The sequence below is a fragment of the Chiloscyllium punctatum genome, chromosome 22 (assembly GCF_047496795.1).
Source record: "Chiloscyllium punctatum isolate Juve2018m chromosome 22, sChiPun1.3, whole genome shotgun sequence".
NCBI classification, from domain to species: Eukaryota; Metazoa; Chordata; class Chondrichthyes; order Orectolobiformes; family Hemiscylliidae; genus Chiloscyllium; species Chiloscyllium punctatum.
The window spans coordinates 12,467,222-12,485,099 of record NC_092760.1 but is presented as its reverse complement, the minus strand read 5'-3'; the positions used below and the strand labels follow the sequence as shown (position 1 = coordinate 12,485,099).

General features: G+C 45.4%; 1 protein-coding gene across 3 annotated transcripts in view; it reads right to left on the bottom strand.

The window, feature by feature from the left end:
* Positions 1-3,159: 3,159 nt before the first annotated feature.
* LOC140493403 (proline-rich protein 5-like) overlaps positions 3,160-17,878 on the bottom strand; it is a 133,701-nt gene continuing 118,982 nt past the window's right edge. For all 3 annotated transcript variants that reach the window (XM_072591800.1, XM_072591798.1, XM_072591799.1), the window contains exon 9: positions 3,160-4,440. In XM_072591800.1, the coding sequence (XP_072447901.1) occupies positions 4,073-4,440 (368 nt within the window). In that variant the 3' untranslated portion in view covers positions 3,160-4,072. The remainder of the gene's footprint in view (positions 4,441-17,878) is intronic.

Genomic DNA, 17,878 nt, shown 5'->3' with positions numbered 1-17,878 from the left:
TGGAATTTACACATGAAGGAACCGAAACTAACGTGATCATGCTAAAAGTTCAAAGACTTAAGCTAAATTTGTTTAATGTGACATTTGATGACAGTGCAATCCTGTTGCTACAAAGTCTGTGTCTTACGGTCCTGCTACTCAACCACCTGATGAAGGAGCAGCGCTCCGAAAGCTAGTGCTTCCAAATAAACCTGTTGGACTATAACCTGGCGTTGTGTGATTTTTAACTTTGTCTCTTACAAAGGACTTCATGAAAATGCTTACTGGAAGTCTATAAAAATAATACTCACTGACATTTCCCTTCAGATTACTTCAGTCACTTTCTCAATACGTTTGATCAGTTTTTTCAGGAGTAACTTGCCTTTTACAAAACCATGCTGGCTCTTAGCTGAAAATCTTCAAAACGTCTTCTTTTTTAAGGTGTTGATTTTTTTCAGCCCCTTCAGGTTTCTTTTCATATTTGCTTTTCACCACCTGGCTTTGCCAACCTTTGCTGCTCTTTGGATCTTTCGTATTGACCCGTGCTTTTCTTGTATTTTTGTAGGCGTTCATGTTTAATTTTATGTTCTGCCCTATCGCTTTCATTGCGGTTTTTTTTGACTTGGAGAATGGTGTGATGATGTTCTTTGATTATCGATGAAAAGATTTGTTCAGGTTACTAGCCACAGTCTCTGGCTCATCACATCAAAGTCAGCCTCAACTAACTCTGTTAGCGCAGAAGCTGTTTCATGTTTCTTCATTCCAAATACAGTATGTGCTTGGTCATTTCATTCATTTGACATTCACACACTGTTAGGGTATTGACTAAATCTAGTTTATTACTCACTCCTACACCGGATATAACCAGCTCCTCCTTTTCGCTTCTGAGACATGTTGTTGCAGAAAACTATTGTCAAGCAGATCACCATCTTTTTTTAGATTAGATTAGATTACTTACAGTGTGGAAACTGGCCCTTCGGCCCAACAAGTCCACACCGACCCGCCGAAGCGCAATGCACCCACACCCTTGCACCTAACACTATGTGCAATTTAGCATGGTCAATTCACCTGACCTGCACATCTTTGGGAGAGACTGTGGGAGAAAAACCGGAGCACCCGGAGGAAACCCACGCAGACACAGGGAGAACGTGCAAACTCCACACAGTCATTCGCCTGAGGTGGGAATTGAACCCAGATCTCTGGCACTGTGAGGTAGCAGTGCTAACCGCTGTGCCACCGTGCCACCTACTTCCATTGTCAATCTCTATTGAAGTTAAATTCCTGCACCGCAATAAAATGATTCTGCCTTTATTAGCTGCACATCCACGTTTTTCGAGCTACCACTTACCACTGGGGCTGTGAAACACACCTGCAGCTTAAATACTGTTTCTTAACTTTTATGGAGCTTCCACCTCCTGCTTACCGCTTGTCATATCTTATTATTGAAGTGATTTAGTTCCAAACCTTTCAGGCCATTCATCGGCCTAAAGTGTTTTCCTATCTTTCCTGCTCTTCTTACAACCGGCTATATCTAGTTCCCAGTTCTGATCACTTTATCGGCTCATCACAGCGACTGCTACTATGTTATATGCTCTGACTGATCTTCTGCCTGCAATTCATTGAGTTTTTTTCTTTATATACTGACCATTTGTATAAAGAGTGCGACATTTGGACTGCACATTAATCTGTCCCTCAGTTCTCCTCTTTCATTCGCAAGTTCCTTTTGCTCTCTCCTGATTCATTTAGTTTTCCTGTTCTCTTTGATGTCAAAAGCACAATCTCTAAATGTTATTTTTACCTCTTATAGAGTCATAGAGATGTACAGCACGGAATAAAACTCTTCTGTCCAATTCGTTCATGCTGACCAGATATCCTAATCTAATGTAGTCCCACAGGTGTAATTGGACTATAACCTGGTGTTGTGTGATTTTTAACTTTGTCCACCCCAGTCCAACAGTGGCATCTCCAAATCATAATGTAGTCCCATTTCTCTTACATTTCTTCTCAAGCATTTAGCTATGCTACTTTTCCAATTGAGGCTATCCACCCTCCCTCCCATGTATCAGTTTAAATCAGTGGGCAGGACAGTGGCACAGTGGTTAGCCCTGCTGCCTCCCAGCGCCAGAGACCCGGGTTCATTTCCCGCCTCAGGCGACTCTCTGTGTGGAGTTTGCACATTCTCCCCGTGTCTGCGTGGGTTTCCTCCGAGTGCTCCGGTTTCCTCCCGCAGGCCAAGTGAATTGGCCAAGTTAAATTGCCTGTAGTGTTAGGTGAAGGGATAAATGTAGGGGACTGGGTCTGGGTGGGTTGTGCTTCGGAGGGTCGGTGTGGACTTGTTGGGCCGAAGGGCCTGTTTCCACACTGTAAGTAATCTAATCTAAATTCATTGTGTCCTCGAACTCTGCTCCTTTGTGCATTCCCAATCATCATAGCTGGGCCTAGAGTTATCTAGGCCGTATGTTTTGGAGACATTTTCCTAAACCTCACGTTTCTCCTTTAAGACATTCCTTAACAGCCACATTGACCAATTTTTTTTATCATCTGCCCTAATATCTCCTTTTATGGTTCAGTGTGATACTTAAGTTTTATAATGCTCCTGCAAAGTGCCTTTGAGTGTTTTATTACACCAAAGGTGCCATATAAATCCAGAACACTGTTATGATTGCACTCCTTTCCAATGGGACCTTGGTCCTAGCTTGCTTAATCCCGATGTTACCATCCCCATGCCCCATGTAAGGGAAGCTCATTTGCCCTCAGCACCCCTTCAACGTCCCCAGTAAGAAGGAGAAGCAGGAGCGAGAGTAGGCAACTCAGTCCCTTGGGGCCTGCTGGCCACTGATTAGTATCATGGCTGATGATCGTGGCCTCACCTCTACTGACCTTCCCACGTCCCCATTTCCCTTCATCCCCCACTGTTTCCTTCACTGTCAGTTGGCATGTGACTATGCAAGTCTAGTCTTCTCACCAGTGGGCTTAAGAGGTGAGCAGTGAAGTAATGTTCTTACTGTCGGCACTGCGCAGCTTGTGGGGGTGAGCTGCTGCTAATTTGTATCGTCGTTCTTCCGAACCTCTTCACTTTGCCTTCCACAGATGTGGTGAGGCCGCCCCGCTCCCCCTTTTGAAGGTTTTATTTCCCTCCACCTTCGGGGAGGTAACAGACGAATGAACGACCACACCAAAAAACAAAACAAAATCCACAGTTTATTCGTTAAAAAAAACATAAAAGGAAACCTGAAATTAGGTTTGAAGAGAGCATCTGTGGAAGAAGTAGCAGAGCAGTGGATCAGTGTGTTCAGAGTTAAAACTATGGTTGTGAGGTGAAGTGAGCTAATTTTAAAGAGCTTACAGTTTAGGAATTGTTCCAGTATTGCCAGTACCCTCCAAATTACACATCTAACCTGACGGGTTGGCATTCCCCCTCCATTACTTGTGCATTTTGCGAAGTGTTTGTGACACACTGGGACGGTTGGCATAGCTCCTAATTTCCTTAGGGTGCTACGTGTAAACAAATAATCAAGATCTCATCAAAAAGTCCGAGGAATACCACTCACTTCAGTGCGCACAGTGCACAGAGGGAGCGCTCCCCCAGCGTTATGGAACTCACATTGATTTGGAATCCCCTTATGAAAGTCAGTTCTGTCAAGCTGCCTGTAATAGACAGGTTTGATGGTGAACAGAAGTGACGACGTTTCGGAGAGACAAGATTGATAGGCTGTATTTAAACAATGAGACAAGTATAGTGCAATCTCAGGCAACAATGTTCAGAGCTCGTCTCAATCATCAGATACTTTCAGTGCAAACTTACTGCCACACTCATCTTTTAAACTTTAATTTTACCGGGACATCTGTAACCCAGTCCCAACATGCTAACATCCTTTATGTGCTGTGATTTCTGAGGTATGTTCAGATGATAAGAGGAAGGACCTGGGTCAGAGGTCCAGTCCGACGCACATAACCAGCTTGAACGAAGTTCGGCTGTTGAGGGTCTGTTCATCGTTTGACTCTCTGTGATTGGACTCATGTAGGGTAATGGGATTCCTTCCTTCTATGAATACTAACACTGTGCCAAAAAACAAAGCGGTGGCTTTGTGGTCTAGCCAAGCGCTGTACACTTAATGTCAGAAGACTCTTGCAGTGAGACTCCCATCACCTCAGACTGAGGTTCTGGGATGTTCGGTTCACTGGAGTAGTGTCTGTGACCAGTTGGCATCAGGATACATTCCTCTTCAGTGTCCGGTTCTTCCACCATTCCGGGATTCAACATGGAGGTCATAGCCAAAAGCTGAAGCTCTGAGGGTGCGTTGGCCACTGTGTGACGTCGGACATTCCCACATTTCTCTAGATAGGCCTCGCCTTCCTGCTCGATTAAGGGCGTCAACACAGTCTCATTGGATGCATTCATTTCACACTTGTCAGTCATAAAATCGACCAATTTTGACCTAGGTCCAGCAAATCTTTGATCTGCAGAGGGAAAAAACATAGACATTTGTAGTGTATAGTTACTGCACTTATATCACTGGGCTAGCAAATCCAAAACTGGGTTTAATAGAAAACGTGAGTTTAAAATCTACCTCAACACTGTGAGAATTTATTTCAGTCATAGAGTCATACTGCAAGGAAATAGATTCTTTGGTCCAACCAGTCCATGCCAACCACGTTCCCAAACTGAACTAGTCCCACCTGCCTGCGCTTGGCCCTTATCCCTCCAAACATTTCCTATTCACGAACTTATTCAAATGTCTTTTAAATGATGTAATGGCACCAGCAAATGGTTGTGAGCAAGTTTTAAAAGTTGTTTCGAACATTGAAACCTGGGTCACTTCCTGATAGCGCATTAACGATGGGATTAAAAATGTCCAATCATTGTGAAAGGCCACTCAGTGCCACTCCAACAAATGTCTACCAGTATTTTCAAAGCAAATTTAAAACAAAATGTTTCTAAATGCTGCCTGATCAAGCAGGGTCTTGTCAGATTTTACTGAATCGCCAATATTCAAATGAGTTTGAGAGTAATTTATGGCCAAGTTGCCAAGTGAACCCAAATGGAAATCCAAGCACCACTCTCCAATTGCACAAACAATTAGACCTGAGGAGAAAGTCCAAACTTGTAAAATAAATCACAGCCTTCTTGCATTATGAGGAAGCCAGTTCTGAGAATGCATTCTCCAACTTTTGTTCATGCTTTTTTCCGAAAACAAAATGAAAGGTGATAGGGTGAAATTTGTTCAAATACCAAACTGTAATTTCCATTCATACAAACGTAACAACTAGGAGCAGGAGTAGGCCATTCAGCCCATCAAGCCTGCTCTGCCTCAATTCAATGCGACCTTGGCTAATCTCATCTCAACCTCCACTTTCCTGTCTGCACTTCATAACCCTTCAACCTGTTACTCATTAAGAATCTGGGTAACCAACCATACTCTGGGGTAGTGAATTCCACACACCTGTGACCCTTCGAGAGAAGTAAGTTCTTCTCATCTCAGTTTTAAATCTGCTATCCCTTATCCCAAAACCATGAGCTCTGATTTTATATTGCCATACATGAGAAAACATTCTCTCTGTGTCTACTTTGTCAATCCCCTTAGCATCTCATTTACCTCAATTAGCTCCCCTCTCATTCTTCTAAACTGCACAGTTTAGGCCAAAATGCTCAATCTCTCTTTGTAAGACAAACCCTTCATCTCTGGAATCAATCACATGAACCTCTTCCAAACTGCCTCCTCTCTCCTCGAGTAAGGTGCTCACGGAGCGTGAGAGGTTAGTCCTTGTCTGTGAGACAGAGTTCCTCTGGAGCATGTAGCAAGCTGAAGTCACTCGGTACCTGCTTTGACTCCTGTTCCTGATTTGTTCAGTAAGATGGGAAGCTGAATTAATAAGGCGTTTAATGAGCAATAATCCCACTTAATTGGTGACTTGGTGCTGCTGAGCAAGAAACTGCACCTCACCACTCGACAAACTTATTCAAGACACAGTGGGTTACTCCTGATGCTGAGAGAGGTCTCAGCAGACTTCTCGTGCAATTCTATTGCAAATCTCACCCTCCTTGAGTACGGGGACCAAAACTGTACACACCCACTCCAGGTACGGTCTCACTAATGCCTTGTACGGTTGCAACAACACCTCCCTACTTTTATACTCTATTCCTTCAGCAAGAAATCTCACAATTCCAGTTGCCTTCCTTACAGGTTTACCTGCAATACCACTTTTTCTGTAGTTCACACACAACGACATATAACAATAATTCAGTGTCTTTGTCCAGAGATATGACTTTGTTACATGATACCGCCTTCCTCAGGTAGCTGACCTTTAAAACACCATTTGTGCTCTGCTTGAGTCCGGGTCTCAGAAATGCAGCTTGATACGTTTCCATCCTATCATATGACTACCATATTTAATAAGGGATCTGGAGCTCTCACTCCCTCCCTGAAGGGTTATGCCCGAAACCTCGACCCTCTTGCTCCTCAGATGCTGCCTGACCTGATGCGCTCTTTTCAGTTCACATGGCTCGATAAAACTAAGTTGATCGGTTGACCCATCCATTCGCTCTGTCCGTCACAGCCTCACATCTGTGAACTACATGTTACACGCTGATTTCTTACTAGAGCCAACATGCAACAGACAATTCTGCTGACAAGTTTAACAGGTTACCAGTCACAATGTCAAATTGCTAAAATCTAACCTTACTAATACAAGTTTGTATTTATCTTTATGGGCAACTTGTCTCGGTGGTACAATGTAGGAAACTGGGATGACATAGGAGTAAGTGACAGTGTAGACAAGATTGAAAAGCAGTGGAATCGTGGGAAAATTGTGTCAAGTCTTACGAAAGAGCTTACTTGCAGCCAAAGACAGGGACCTTGGTGGTGTCTATGGGAATTGCTTGTTCGTGTGAACACAGAGATAGGAATGTCAGGGCCATCTAAGAGATAAAACCTGGGAGCCTTGAGATAAAATTAAAAATGAGGAAAACATTATGCAGCGGTGTCATACTCCCCTGCTTGCTTGGAGAAAGCATCCAGAGACACCTCACTGAAGATCAGTTGTGTAAAGAAAGGGTTAATTAAACAGGAACCAGGTAAAAAAGGAAACCCTGACAGCAGAGAGACCTGACACCCAGGAACAATAGCAAATGAGACAAGAGAGAGGGATAGACAGGGGGGAGCTTGAAGACTAAAAGGGCATTGCTGCGAGACAAATCATTCATCGTCCCTACAGTTCAGGTCTTGACAATCTGAGATAGGACGTAAATTGCTGCCTGAGTTTATTGCTCCGATTTAACTGAAAAGTTAATCATCTTGACCTGATTTTATTTCAATAAAATTGATTCACAACCGAGTTGTGCTGCCAAGTCTGTTTCTTCTTAAAAAAAAACAAGAGGTAGAAGATTCCAAATCCTGGCAGGTTCCACGCCGGAGCTGTTTCAGTATGAGGCGTGGGTCAAGCAGAGGGTGTGGCTGAGAGGCATCTCTGCCTCCCCATGGTCAAACTGCTAATGAAGCTGCACAGAGACTTTGCTCCTACATCATCACTCCTTCCAAAATGGGACAAGTTTGTTTCCTCTTTATGAAGAACTTGCTCAGTTTGTCAGTGAAAGCAACATTCTGCAGCAGCGTAGTCAGCACGACCAGCTTCCTTAATGTTGGTGAAACCTGGCACAGGCCCGCGCAGGGGCCTAATCAGATATACTCAAGCATCCAGGTACATTCAGAGTGAGCACACACTATGACAGTGAGGGAAGAGCCTGGAGGTACAGCCTGGTGTAGTCTATGATCTGGTGCGTGTCCCCCTGAGCACACAGTGTCCTTGCTGCAGCGTTACACTGAGAGTTACTGGGACAGCCTGAGGGGCAGCACTGATGGGCCGAAGCATCCTGTAAGTGGCTCGGGGATGTGCAAGGAGGGCTCTTACAGGCTGGCAGATATTGTTTTCCAATGCCCATAGATGTTGAGTGCATGGTGCCCATGGAGTGTGCCCTGAGATTAGATTAGATTAGATTACTTACAGTGTGGAAACAGGCCCTTCGGCCCAACAAGTCCACTCCGCCCCGCCAAAGCGCAACCCACCCAAACCCCTACATCTACCCCTTACCTAACACTACGGGCAATTTAGCATGGCCAATTCACCTGGCCTGCACATCTCTGGACTGTGGGAGGAAACCAGAGCACCCGGAGGAAACCCACACAGACACAGGGAGAATGTGCAAACTCCACACAGTTAGTCACCTGAGGTGGGAATTGAACCCGGGTCTCTGGCGCTGTGAGGCAGCACTGTGCCACCGTGCCGCCCACGAGATGTTGGTCCCTATCTCTAACATGGAGCTCCTCTGGAGCGTCTAGCAAGCTGAAGTCACAAGGTACCTGCTCCGAGTCCCATTCCTGACGTCCGGCTTGTTCAGCGTGATAGGAAGCTGAATATTAATTAGGTGTTTAACAAGCAACAATCCCATTTAACTGGCGATTCAGTGCTGCTGAGAAAGAAACGTCACCGCTCCTCAAACATATAAAAGACATAGTCAGTCACTCCTGATGTTGTGATAGGCTTCGGCAAGTTTCTTGTACGATTCTGTCACAAATCTCACCCTTTTTGAGTAAGGGGACCAAAACTGTGCACAATGCTCCAGGTACTGTCTCGCTAATGCCTCTCTACTTTTATACTCCATTCCTATAGCAATAAAAGTCACAATTCCATTTGCCTTCCTTCTGATTCTGTCACAATCACACCTTCGCGCCCCCCACCCACCCCCCCCCCCCAACCCCTGCCGCCCCGTCCCTCAGGCCCCTGCCATTGAACTAAAGTGTAGAAGCTACAGCAACATGTCAATCGCGTGCTCCTCATGTTGGGAAGTTACTCTGGATGTCCAGAACTGCCCTTCTTGGAGTCGTGTGATATATCCTGGAGGGGAGGCAGATGGGCTTCCTTTATAATTTCTCATCCAGATGTTGACACTGCTGACAATGCAGCACTCTGTCAGTACTCTCTGATCCTGCAACCATTCCTGATGAAGAGCTTATGCTTGAAACGTCAACTCCCAGCTCCTCGGATGCTGCCTGACCTGCTGTATTTTTCCAGCACCACACTCTAGACTCTGATCTCCAGCATCTGCAGTCCTCACTTTCGCATACATTAGGAGAAGGTGAGGACTGCAGATGCTGGAGATCAGAGTCTAGAGTGTGGTGCTGGAAAAGCACAGCAGGTCAGGCAGGAGAATCGACATTTCGGGTAAAAGCCCTTCATCAGGAATGAGGCTGGGAGCCTTGGGGGTGGAGAGTTAAATGGGAGGGGGGTGGGGCTGCAGGGAAGGTAGCTGAGAGTGCGATAGGTGGATGGAGGTGGGGGTAAAGGTGATAGGTCAGAGAGGAGGGTGGAGCGGATAGGTGGGAAGGAAGATGGAGAGGTAGGACAGGTCATGAGGGCGGTGCTGAGCTGGAAGGTTGCTCCTCCTCCTAATGTACCCTAACCTCCGCTATGGGACTTGAATCCCTGACCTTCAGACTCGGGGTAAGGGAGGTACCACAGCGATGAGGCTGATAATGTGGCAGTGAAGCTGGAGCAGGCAGAGAACGACTAACAGTTGACAAACACTGAAATCTGGTGACACATCAGACGGACCTGGTGCAGAAACTGGTGGGAGGAGTTTGCAGTAAAAAAGTAAAAACATGAGGTGTCAGAGGTTGATGAGCTAGTGAAACCAATAGAACAGAAGGATAGGGAGCAATGTAGTGAGGCATTTGTTAGTCTTGGCTGTAGTCACAAAGATGCCTGAAGAGACTTGATCAGAGTATGGTGATAGGGTTTCAGTCTGTGGTTGGGAAAGAATGCCTACATGACCTGTGAAGTGGAAGGCAGGAACAGGCGAGATACATGAGGGAAAGATGGCACGAGAGGTTTACTGTTGAATTAGGGACGGCAGTTCCCAAGGGCTGCAATTAAGGCCTGAGGGGAAGATCAGGGAGACAACATCGGTGACTAAGAGTTGAAAGGAAACAATAAGCAGTGGGAAGGAGATGAAGGGAGCAGATGTTAAACTCCACCAGGAAACTGAGTCAGATGGCGACAGTCTGTCTATGCACAAGCAGTGCAGAGTGCAGGAAATGGGTTTGGGGGTGGATGGGAGTGGGGATATGTGCTCGTCAGGTTAAGGGGGACATACCCAAACACCAGTGAGAAGGGAACACAGAAAGCTTGAGTACCTGTCTTTGCTTCAATGCCATATTGTTGATGTCTGAGTGCCGGGGGGAAATCCTATCAGAATTGTTCCAAGACCCCATCAGGCAGATTTTTACAGGGCCCCTGGTGACAGGGACAATGTCAAAAAGCCAGGAACAGTTCCCTGATACTGTTCTATCTTCAGGGATGTTTCTGAGACACCCTTACAGACGTCCGTCTGTTTTGAGGCATTCGGGAACTATCTGACCATGCCTCAGAGGTGCCTACTTGTCCCAGAGAGAGGGGGGGGGGTCTGTCATGGCTCTGATTGGCTCGGCAGCATCGGGAGTCTTAATTGGGCAGAGATCCCACAGGCGGTCAATCAGGAAGTCGCTTGACATCAAATTGCAGAGCAACAGCACTGTCTGACCCAGTGCTGGGGCCTGTGGTAACCTACAGTGCGCTGTTTTGAAGAAAGCAGGGCCTATGTCACTTGACAGAATTGTACGGCCGCTCCTGTGCACCTGCCCAGGCATTTCTATAACATTGCTTTCATCGAGCTGTCTTTTCAACCCACGGGGGATGGGATCATCACTGCCAAGGCCAATGTATGTCCCTCATTCCTAATAGCCCTTCAACTGAGTGGCTCGCCAGGGCCATTTCCGAGGGGCAATTAAGAGCGATCCACGTTGTTATGGGATCTGGAGACACATTTGGGCAGCAAGGTGGCTCAGTGGTTAGCACTGCTGCCTCACAGTGACCCGGGTTCGATTCCAACCTCAGGCGACTGTCAATGTGGAGTTTGCACATTCTCCCCGTGTCTGTGTGGGTTCCCTCCGGGTGCTCCGGTTTCCTCCCACAATCCAAAGATGTGCAGGTCAGGTGCATTGGCCATGCTAAATTGCTCATAGTGTTCAAGGATGTGTAGGTTAGGTGCATTAGTCAGGGGTAAATGTAAAAGGGTGGGGGAATGGATCTGGGTGGGTTACTCTTCGGAGGGTTGGACTTGTTGGGCCGAAGGGCCTGTTCCCATATTGTAGGGAATCTATGATTCTATGTAGGCCAGACCAGGTAAGGACAGCAGATTTCCTTCCCTAAAGGACATGAGTGAATCTCTGATGGGTTGAGTCAGCGCCAATCTAGAGTAAACCAGATTCTGTAGCCACTGCCCGGTGTGTTGACTGCGCCGAAGTTTAACTGAAGTAGAAATATTCGTCAGCCCTTCAGCAGTGAGGAAGCCTGGTCTCCCTCTTTCGAGAGCAGTGAGTGTGTCTGGCTGCACCAACTAAGCAAGCCTCCCGATCAGCTAGCAACTATCTCGACTGCAACAAAACAAAAATGCAACATCAGCTGGGGGCATCATTGAGGGGCTTTAATGGCTGCTCTGTGCCCAGTGATTATAATTGCCCCTGCCCATGGGAACTGCAGCTTGCTTCAAGATGATTGGTAACACTTTGACTGGAATTTTGCGAAGTCAGCAGTTACTGCCGGAGTGCTGCTCTCCCAGCAATGATTTCCACCCCGTGTCAATCCAATGCCTGTCTGATCCCTAACCCAAGGCCTCAGAAATACGCAGGCTGCCTATCATGAAACCCTGCTGCGAGGGTACAGTCAGGGGGGAAACTGAGCCCCTTTTTACAGCAGTAGCTGCCGTAAGTTCACTCATAGATGGCCACGCTGGATCGCTGTGGAACGGCAGGCAGTCTTCCTCCACATCAGAGAACAGTGCGGGTTAGGGATGTGGGTAACAGGATGGGGCAGGGGGGGGCAGCTAGCTGGCTAAGAGGGTCAGTAAGGTGGCAGAGGTGGAGAGGGGTGACAAGGCAAATAAGATGAACAGGGTGAGAGAATGAGTCAGGTGACAGGGTGGATCATAACACTGATCATAAGGCTTCCTCTCAATGAAAAGTTAGATTGTATATTAATCTCTCATCTTATCAGTAGTCCTTCATACAAAGTCCAGATTTACTGTTGCTTGACGTTCTGAAGGCTGATGTTATAAATGCTGGCATGTACCTGTTAGTGATAATTGTTTAGTGCCGACTGTGGGGAGAGACATGTCACTCCCACTGCTCACCGGCCAATTCTAGGCTGAGGAAGGACAACAGCACAGTGACAAAATAATGGATCAAAATGCAGATATGTTATTTAGTTCCAGTCACGTTTAAGTGAAACATATTTTCCAGTAGCAGGATTCGCAGGAACTATTTATGCCTACAGGAAAAGTATAAGCTGAAACTTTGATTAAAATGTTAAAAGTTTATGTTTTCCAAGCATCAGAATGACACAAGATTCTTGAATCCCCTTCCTACTGAGAGGAAGCATTTCATACATACAAACTGTTTACTCCTTCATAGAATTGCCACAAGCAGGAGTCTAAACAGTGGTTCACACATCCCCAAGAATAAGTTCCAAGCTAGAATCTAATTGAGGGCTTTAGATGGTTCATATACAGAATAATGGATAATTAGGATTGATATCTCGTGACAACTTTTCAATAGAAAATCAAACTTCTGGTTAACAGTAAAAGAATGACTCCTCAAGATGCTGTGTTGTAAAACATGGACTATAATAATTGACTAAATAACACTATTGAAGCTCTTACTTTCATTGGCAACTTAAAATGTATTCAGCCACCAAAAAATGCCACAGTGGGTGATTTAAGATTGTGCAATGATTATATGTATTATTAGAATCATAGAGTTATACAGCACAGAAACAGGCCCTTTGGTCCATGCTGACCAGATATCCTAAATTACTCTAGTCCTATTTGCCAGCACTTAGCCCATGTCCCTCTAAACCCCTCCTATTCATAAACCCATCCAGACACCTCTTAAATGTTGTAATTGTACCAGCCTCCACCACTTCCTCTGGCAGTTCATTCCATACACGTACCAGCCTTTGTATGAAAAGGTTGCCCCATAGGTCTCTTTTAAATCTTGCCCCCGTACCTTCAACCTATGTCCTCTAGTTGTGGACTCCCCAACCCCAGGGAAAAGACCTTGCCTATTTACTCTATCCATACCCCTTATGATTTTATAAGGTCACCCCTCAGCCTCCAACCCTCCAGGGAAAACAGCCCCAGCCTATTCAGCCTTTCCCTATAGCTCAAATCCTCCAACCCTGGCAACATCTTTATAAATCTTTCCTGAACCCTTTCAAGTTTAATAACATCTATCCTACAGCAGGGAGACCAGAACTGAATGCAGTATTTCAAATGCGCTCTAACCAATGTTCTGTACAGCCACAACATTGCTTCCCAACTATACTCAGCGCACTGACCAATAAAGGCAAGCGTACCAAATGCCTTAACCCTTAAGTATATACTTAAGCCTTCAGGAATCAGTCTAAAATTACACTCAGTTCCCATTGCCTTGTTTTCTTTGTAATTCCCAGCAGGGTAATTGCTGTTCCCAAAATGTCTTTCACTACAAGGCCAACAATGTAGATTCATTTCTCTAACTCTAAGCTAGGTGAATCTACCAGTCTTCTTCAAAACCTTCACATTCAAACCGAGTGTCAGGTCCTGCCAACATTCTGGCAGGGGAACGATAGTGAGTCAGCATTTTCTCTGCTCGACACGCAGGCCAAGTGTATCAATCTCTTGTTCGGGTGAATAGAATTTCAAAAAGCAAAACCTGGGTCACCCTGAGATGCTGCTCCCACAAAACAGATTCGCCTTTGCAAATCACTGGGTGGAGTAACTTCTCGGTTTTCATCATTGTACAACTAGAAACAAGTGAAAGAGCCATAAATCAGGACCATTTCCACTTTTCAAAGTCTGCTTCCCACCGAGGCCTGATGAAACCACAATCTATGGATGTGAACAGCAATACGTGTCTTCCCTCTTGCTGCCCATTTTCTGCCTGCCTCAGCTGGAGGCCTTCTGCGGATTGTCCACATTAATAATCGGGCAAAGTGGGGGCACAAACTGTACTGGCTGTGGGATAAAGTAGCGGATTGCAGGCACATGCATAAACTTGAAATTCAGGTTGAACTGGTTCTGCTCCTGCAGAGTAAATAGGAAAGCTGGAAATTCCAACATTGGAATCGCTTTGAGAAAATGGTCAGGATACCAGACATTTATTGCGAGAGAAAAAAAAACAGGACTGTCCTGGCAAAAAAGTGGGACTTCTCGTTGTCTTTGCCTCCAAGAAAGTCGTGGACCACACTAGAAACCTCTGCAAACCTGCAGTCTGCCTCTGAAAAGCCTATTCCTGAAAATGTGTCCCTCCTCCCTCTTCCCTATAGCAATGGAAATCACATCTGGATCCAAGTAGAACTGCTAATTGGTTGTTTTTGTTTCCAGCTCCACTTCCTCGTAAAAGTGAGTGAATAGTTTAATGGGTACACAGTTTGCAATTTGATAACTATAAGATCTTTCTGAGACTTTGACAGGCTCAGCAAATTCACGGTAAGCTTAGCTGTCACTGTCTGCTAGCAGACACACCTTGCACCTTCTCCTCATAAAACAATCTGAATCTTCCTTTGACCTCTTATCAACCAAACAATCAAATCACCAAACCTTAATATCAGGCAGACTCGACAATAGAGCAGATAAAACCTTTCATGAACCCCTGAATGAAAAGCAAAAGATACAGTCCTAAAACAATAACCAGATTCACCTCACAACTGTAACATTGCAAATAGAATTGTAGATACTGTGGAGCGAGTTTAGGGTCTGGGGTCTAATCAAGAGCGGGAGAGATAGCCAAGGAGTGATTATATGACAGCGATTCAAATACATTACTCTGCAGTAATCAGAATGTATCAGAGTGAAGATCATGCTGTTTGTAATGAACCCAGTGGGTCAGATCAGAGTTTTCAAACCTCCCAGCAATGTACTTTTATTGACTTTATCTCTAGATCTTTCCAGATTACTAAGGAGTTGATTGCTCACAAAGGTTTTGCTCGTGCAATTTCTTTGCGTTTCATTTATTCCAGAGTCTTACAGCATGGAAACAGACTCTCTGTCCAATCAGTCCATGCGAACAGGTTTCCCAAACTAAACTAGTCCCACCTCCCTGTGCTTGGCCCATATCCCTTCAAACATTTCTTATTCATGTACTTATCCAAGTCTCTTTTAAACATTGTAACTGTTCCTGTATCCACCACTTTCTTTGGCAGTTCATTCCACACACAAACCACTCTGTAAGTAAAATGATTGCCCCTCATGTCCTTTTTAAATCTTTCCCCTCTCACCTTAAAAATATGCCCCCTAGGTTTGAACTCCCCCCACCACAGGAAAAAGACCCCTGTCATTCACCTTAGCTATGTCCCTTATGATTTTATAAACTTCGATAAGGTCACCCCTCAACCTCCTATGCTGCACTGAAAAAAGTCCCAGCCTTATCCAGTCTATGTATATATCACAAAAACTCCAGTCTCAGCAATGTCCTGGTAAATCCTTTCTGAACCCTTTCCAGTTTAATAATATCCTTCCTATAACAGGGAAATCAGAATTGCACACAGTACTCCAGAAGAGGCCTCACCAACATCCTGTACAACCTCAACATGACATCCCAACGCCTAGACTTAAAGGTCAGAGCAATGAAGGCAGGTGTGCTAAACACCTTCTTAACCACACTGTCTCTCTATGATGCAAATGTCAAAGTGCTATGTACCTGAACCCCTAGGTCTCTCTGTTCGACCACACTGCCCAGGGCCCTACCATTAATTGTATACATCCTGCCTTGTTCACTTTACCAAAATGCAATAGCTCACGTTTATCCAAATTAAACTGTCACTCCTCAGCCCATTGGCCCGATTGACCAAGACTTCTTTGTAATCTTAGATAACCTCTTCACTGTCTACTACACCACCAATTTTCATATCATCCACAAACTTACTAACCATGCCTTCTGTATTCTCATCCAAACAAATGACAAACAAAAGTGGACCCAGCACCAATCCCTGTGGAACACCACTGGTCACAGGCCTCCAGTCTGAAGAATAATCTCCACTATCCCTGTTTCTTGTCATTAAGCCAATTTTGTATCCAATTGGCAAGCTCACCCTGAATCCCATGTGACCTAACTTTACCAATTAGTCTACCAGGCAGAACTTTGTCAAAGGTTTTACTACAGTCCAAGTAAACAAAGTCTCCCGCCTACCCCCATCAACCTTTTTGCTTACTTCATTAAAAAAAAACTCAATCAAGTTTGTGAGACACAATTTCCCACGCATAAAACCATGCATGGGAAATCATTCCTTGCCTCTCCAAAAGCATGTAAATCCTACCTTTCAGGATCGCCTCCAACAACTTTACCCACCAGTGAAGTCAGACTCCCAGGTCTACAGTTTCCAGGTTTCCCCTTACGGCCTTTCTTAACCAATGGCACAGCATTAGCCACCCTCCAGTCCACCGGCACCTCACCTGTGTTTATAGATAATACAAACCTTTCTGCAAAGGGTCCTGCAATTTCCTCCCTAACTTCCCACAACATCTTGGGATACACTTGATCTTGCATCTGACTGGAAACATTCCTGTTCAAAATAGTTCATGACTTGGCTGCACAGAACTTTGTGTGTAAGGAAACTACTTGAAGAGACACACAATTAATGGGGAACATATGTGGGACTCGGAGCTGTCTCACGGAATCTCCTGAAGTGTAGTGTAGGTTATTCTGTCTCTTCAACCTTCTCTCTCTGACACAGGTTTCATTTGGGGCCTGTGTTTATATGAACCAACCCTCATCTTGTCAGTACAGGAGTTGACTGTCTTACAGTGTTAACATGATCTGCATCCAGCTCCCTTGTAATTACCTCACTCTGGCTGTGGCAAGGAAATTCTGAGGCTGGTTAAACTTCCCAACCTTTCAGCCAGGGGCTCGTTTCTCATGGAGAAAGAAGGAAGGATTGGAGAATTGACAGAAGTTGACATATAGACAACAGTACTGGTATTTATGGGGATAAAACAGTGGGAAGGAATCAAGTGGGGTGGGATGGTGGCTGGGTAGCTCAGTGGTTAGCACTGCTGCCTCACAGCACCAGGGATCTGGGTTTGATTCCTGCCTCAGGCGACTGTCTGTGTGGAGTTTGCACATTCTCCCTGTGTCTGTGTGGGTTTCCTCCGGGTGCTCCAGTTTTCTCCCACAATCCAAAGATGTGCAGGTTAAGTGCATTAGTCAGGGGTAAATATAGGGTAATAGGGAAGGGAAATGGGTCTGGGAGGGTTCCTCTTCAGAGGGTCAGTGTGGACTTGTTGGGCAGAAGGGCCTGTTTCCACACTGTAGTGGTTCTATGAATATTCTCCAGGTGCACACTGGCCCTTTAAAGAGATGCTGGTGAATTGTGGGATACCCCAGCAGTGGGGAGTTGTTCCAGGAATGGCATGGGTGGAAATTCTGTCAAAGGGAGGCATAGGGTCAGGGTAAATGGTTAATGAGGCACATTTATAACATCATGCTGAGAAATCCTGCTAGGCCTCACCATCAATGAAACTCCAAAACACTAGAAACAACTTGAACTGAGCCAAAAACACGCAAGGTACAGTTCTCAGAAACAATTGCCACATTAACGTACTCAATGCTTGGGTTGTGGAGAGGGAGATGAAGGACAATGGGGCAGGTGATTAGGAGATAGAAATTGAGAGTTAACGGGGAGGGAGTTTGGGACAGTGAAGTGGGGTTGGGTGATTGGAGGTTGGAGTCATTTGGCGGAGGGTTGCCAGGGTGGGAGGGAGGAGGAGAAATCGCAAGGCAGGGACAATTAAGTGAAAGATTGCAAATTAAGAGATTTGGGGGAGGGAGAT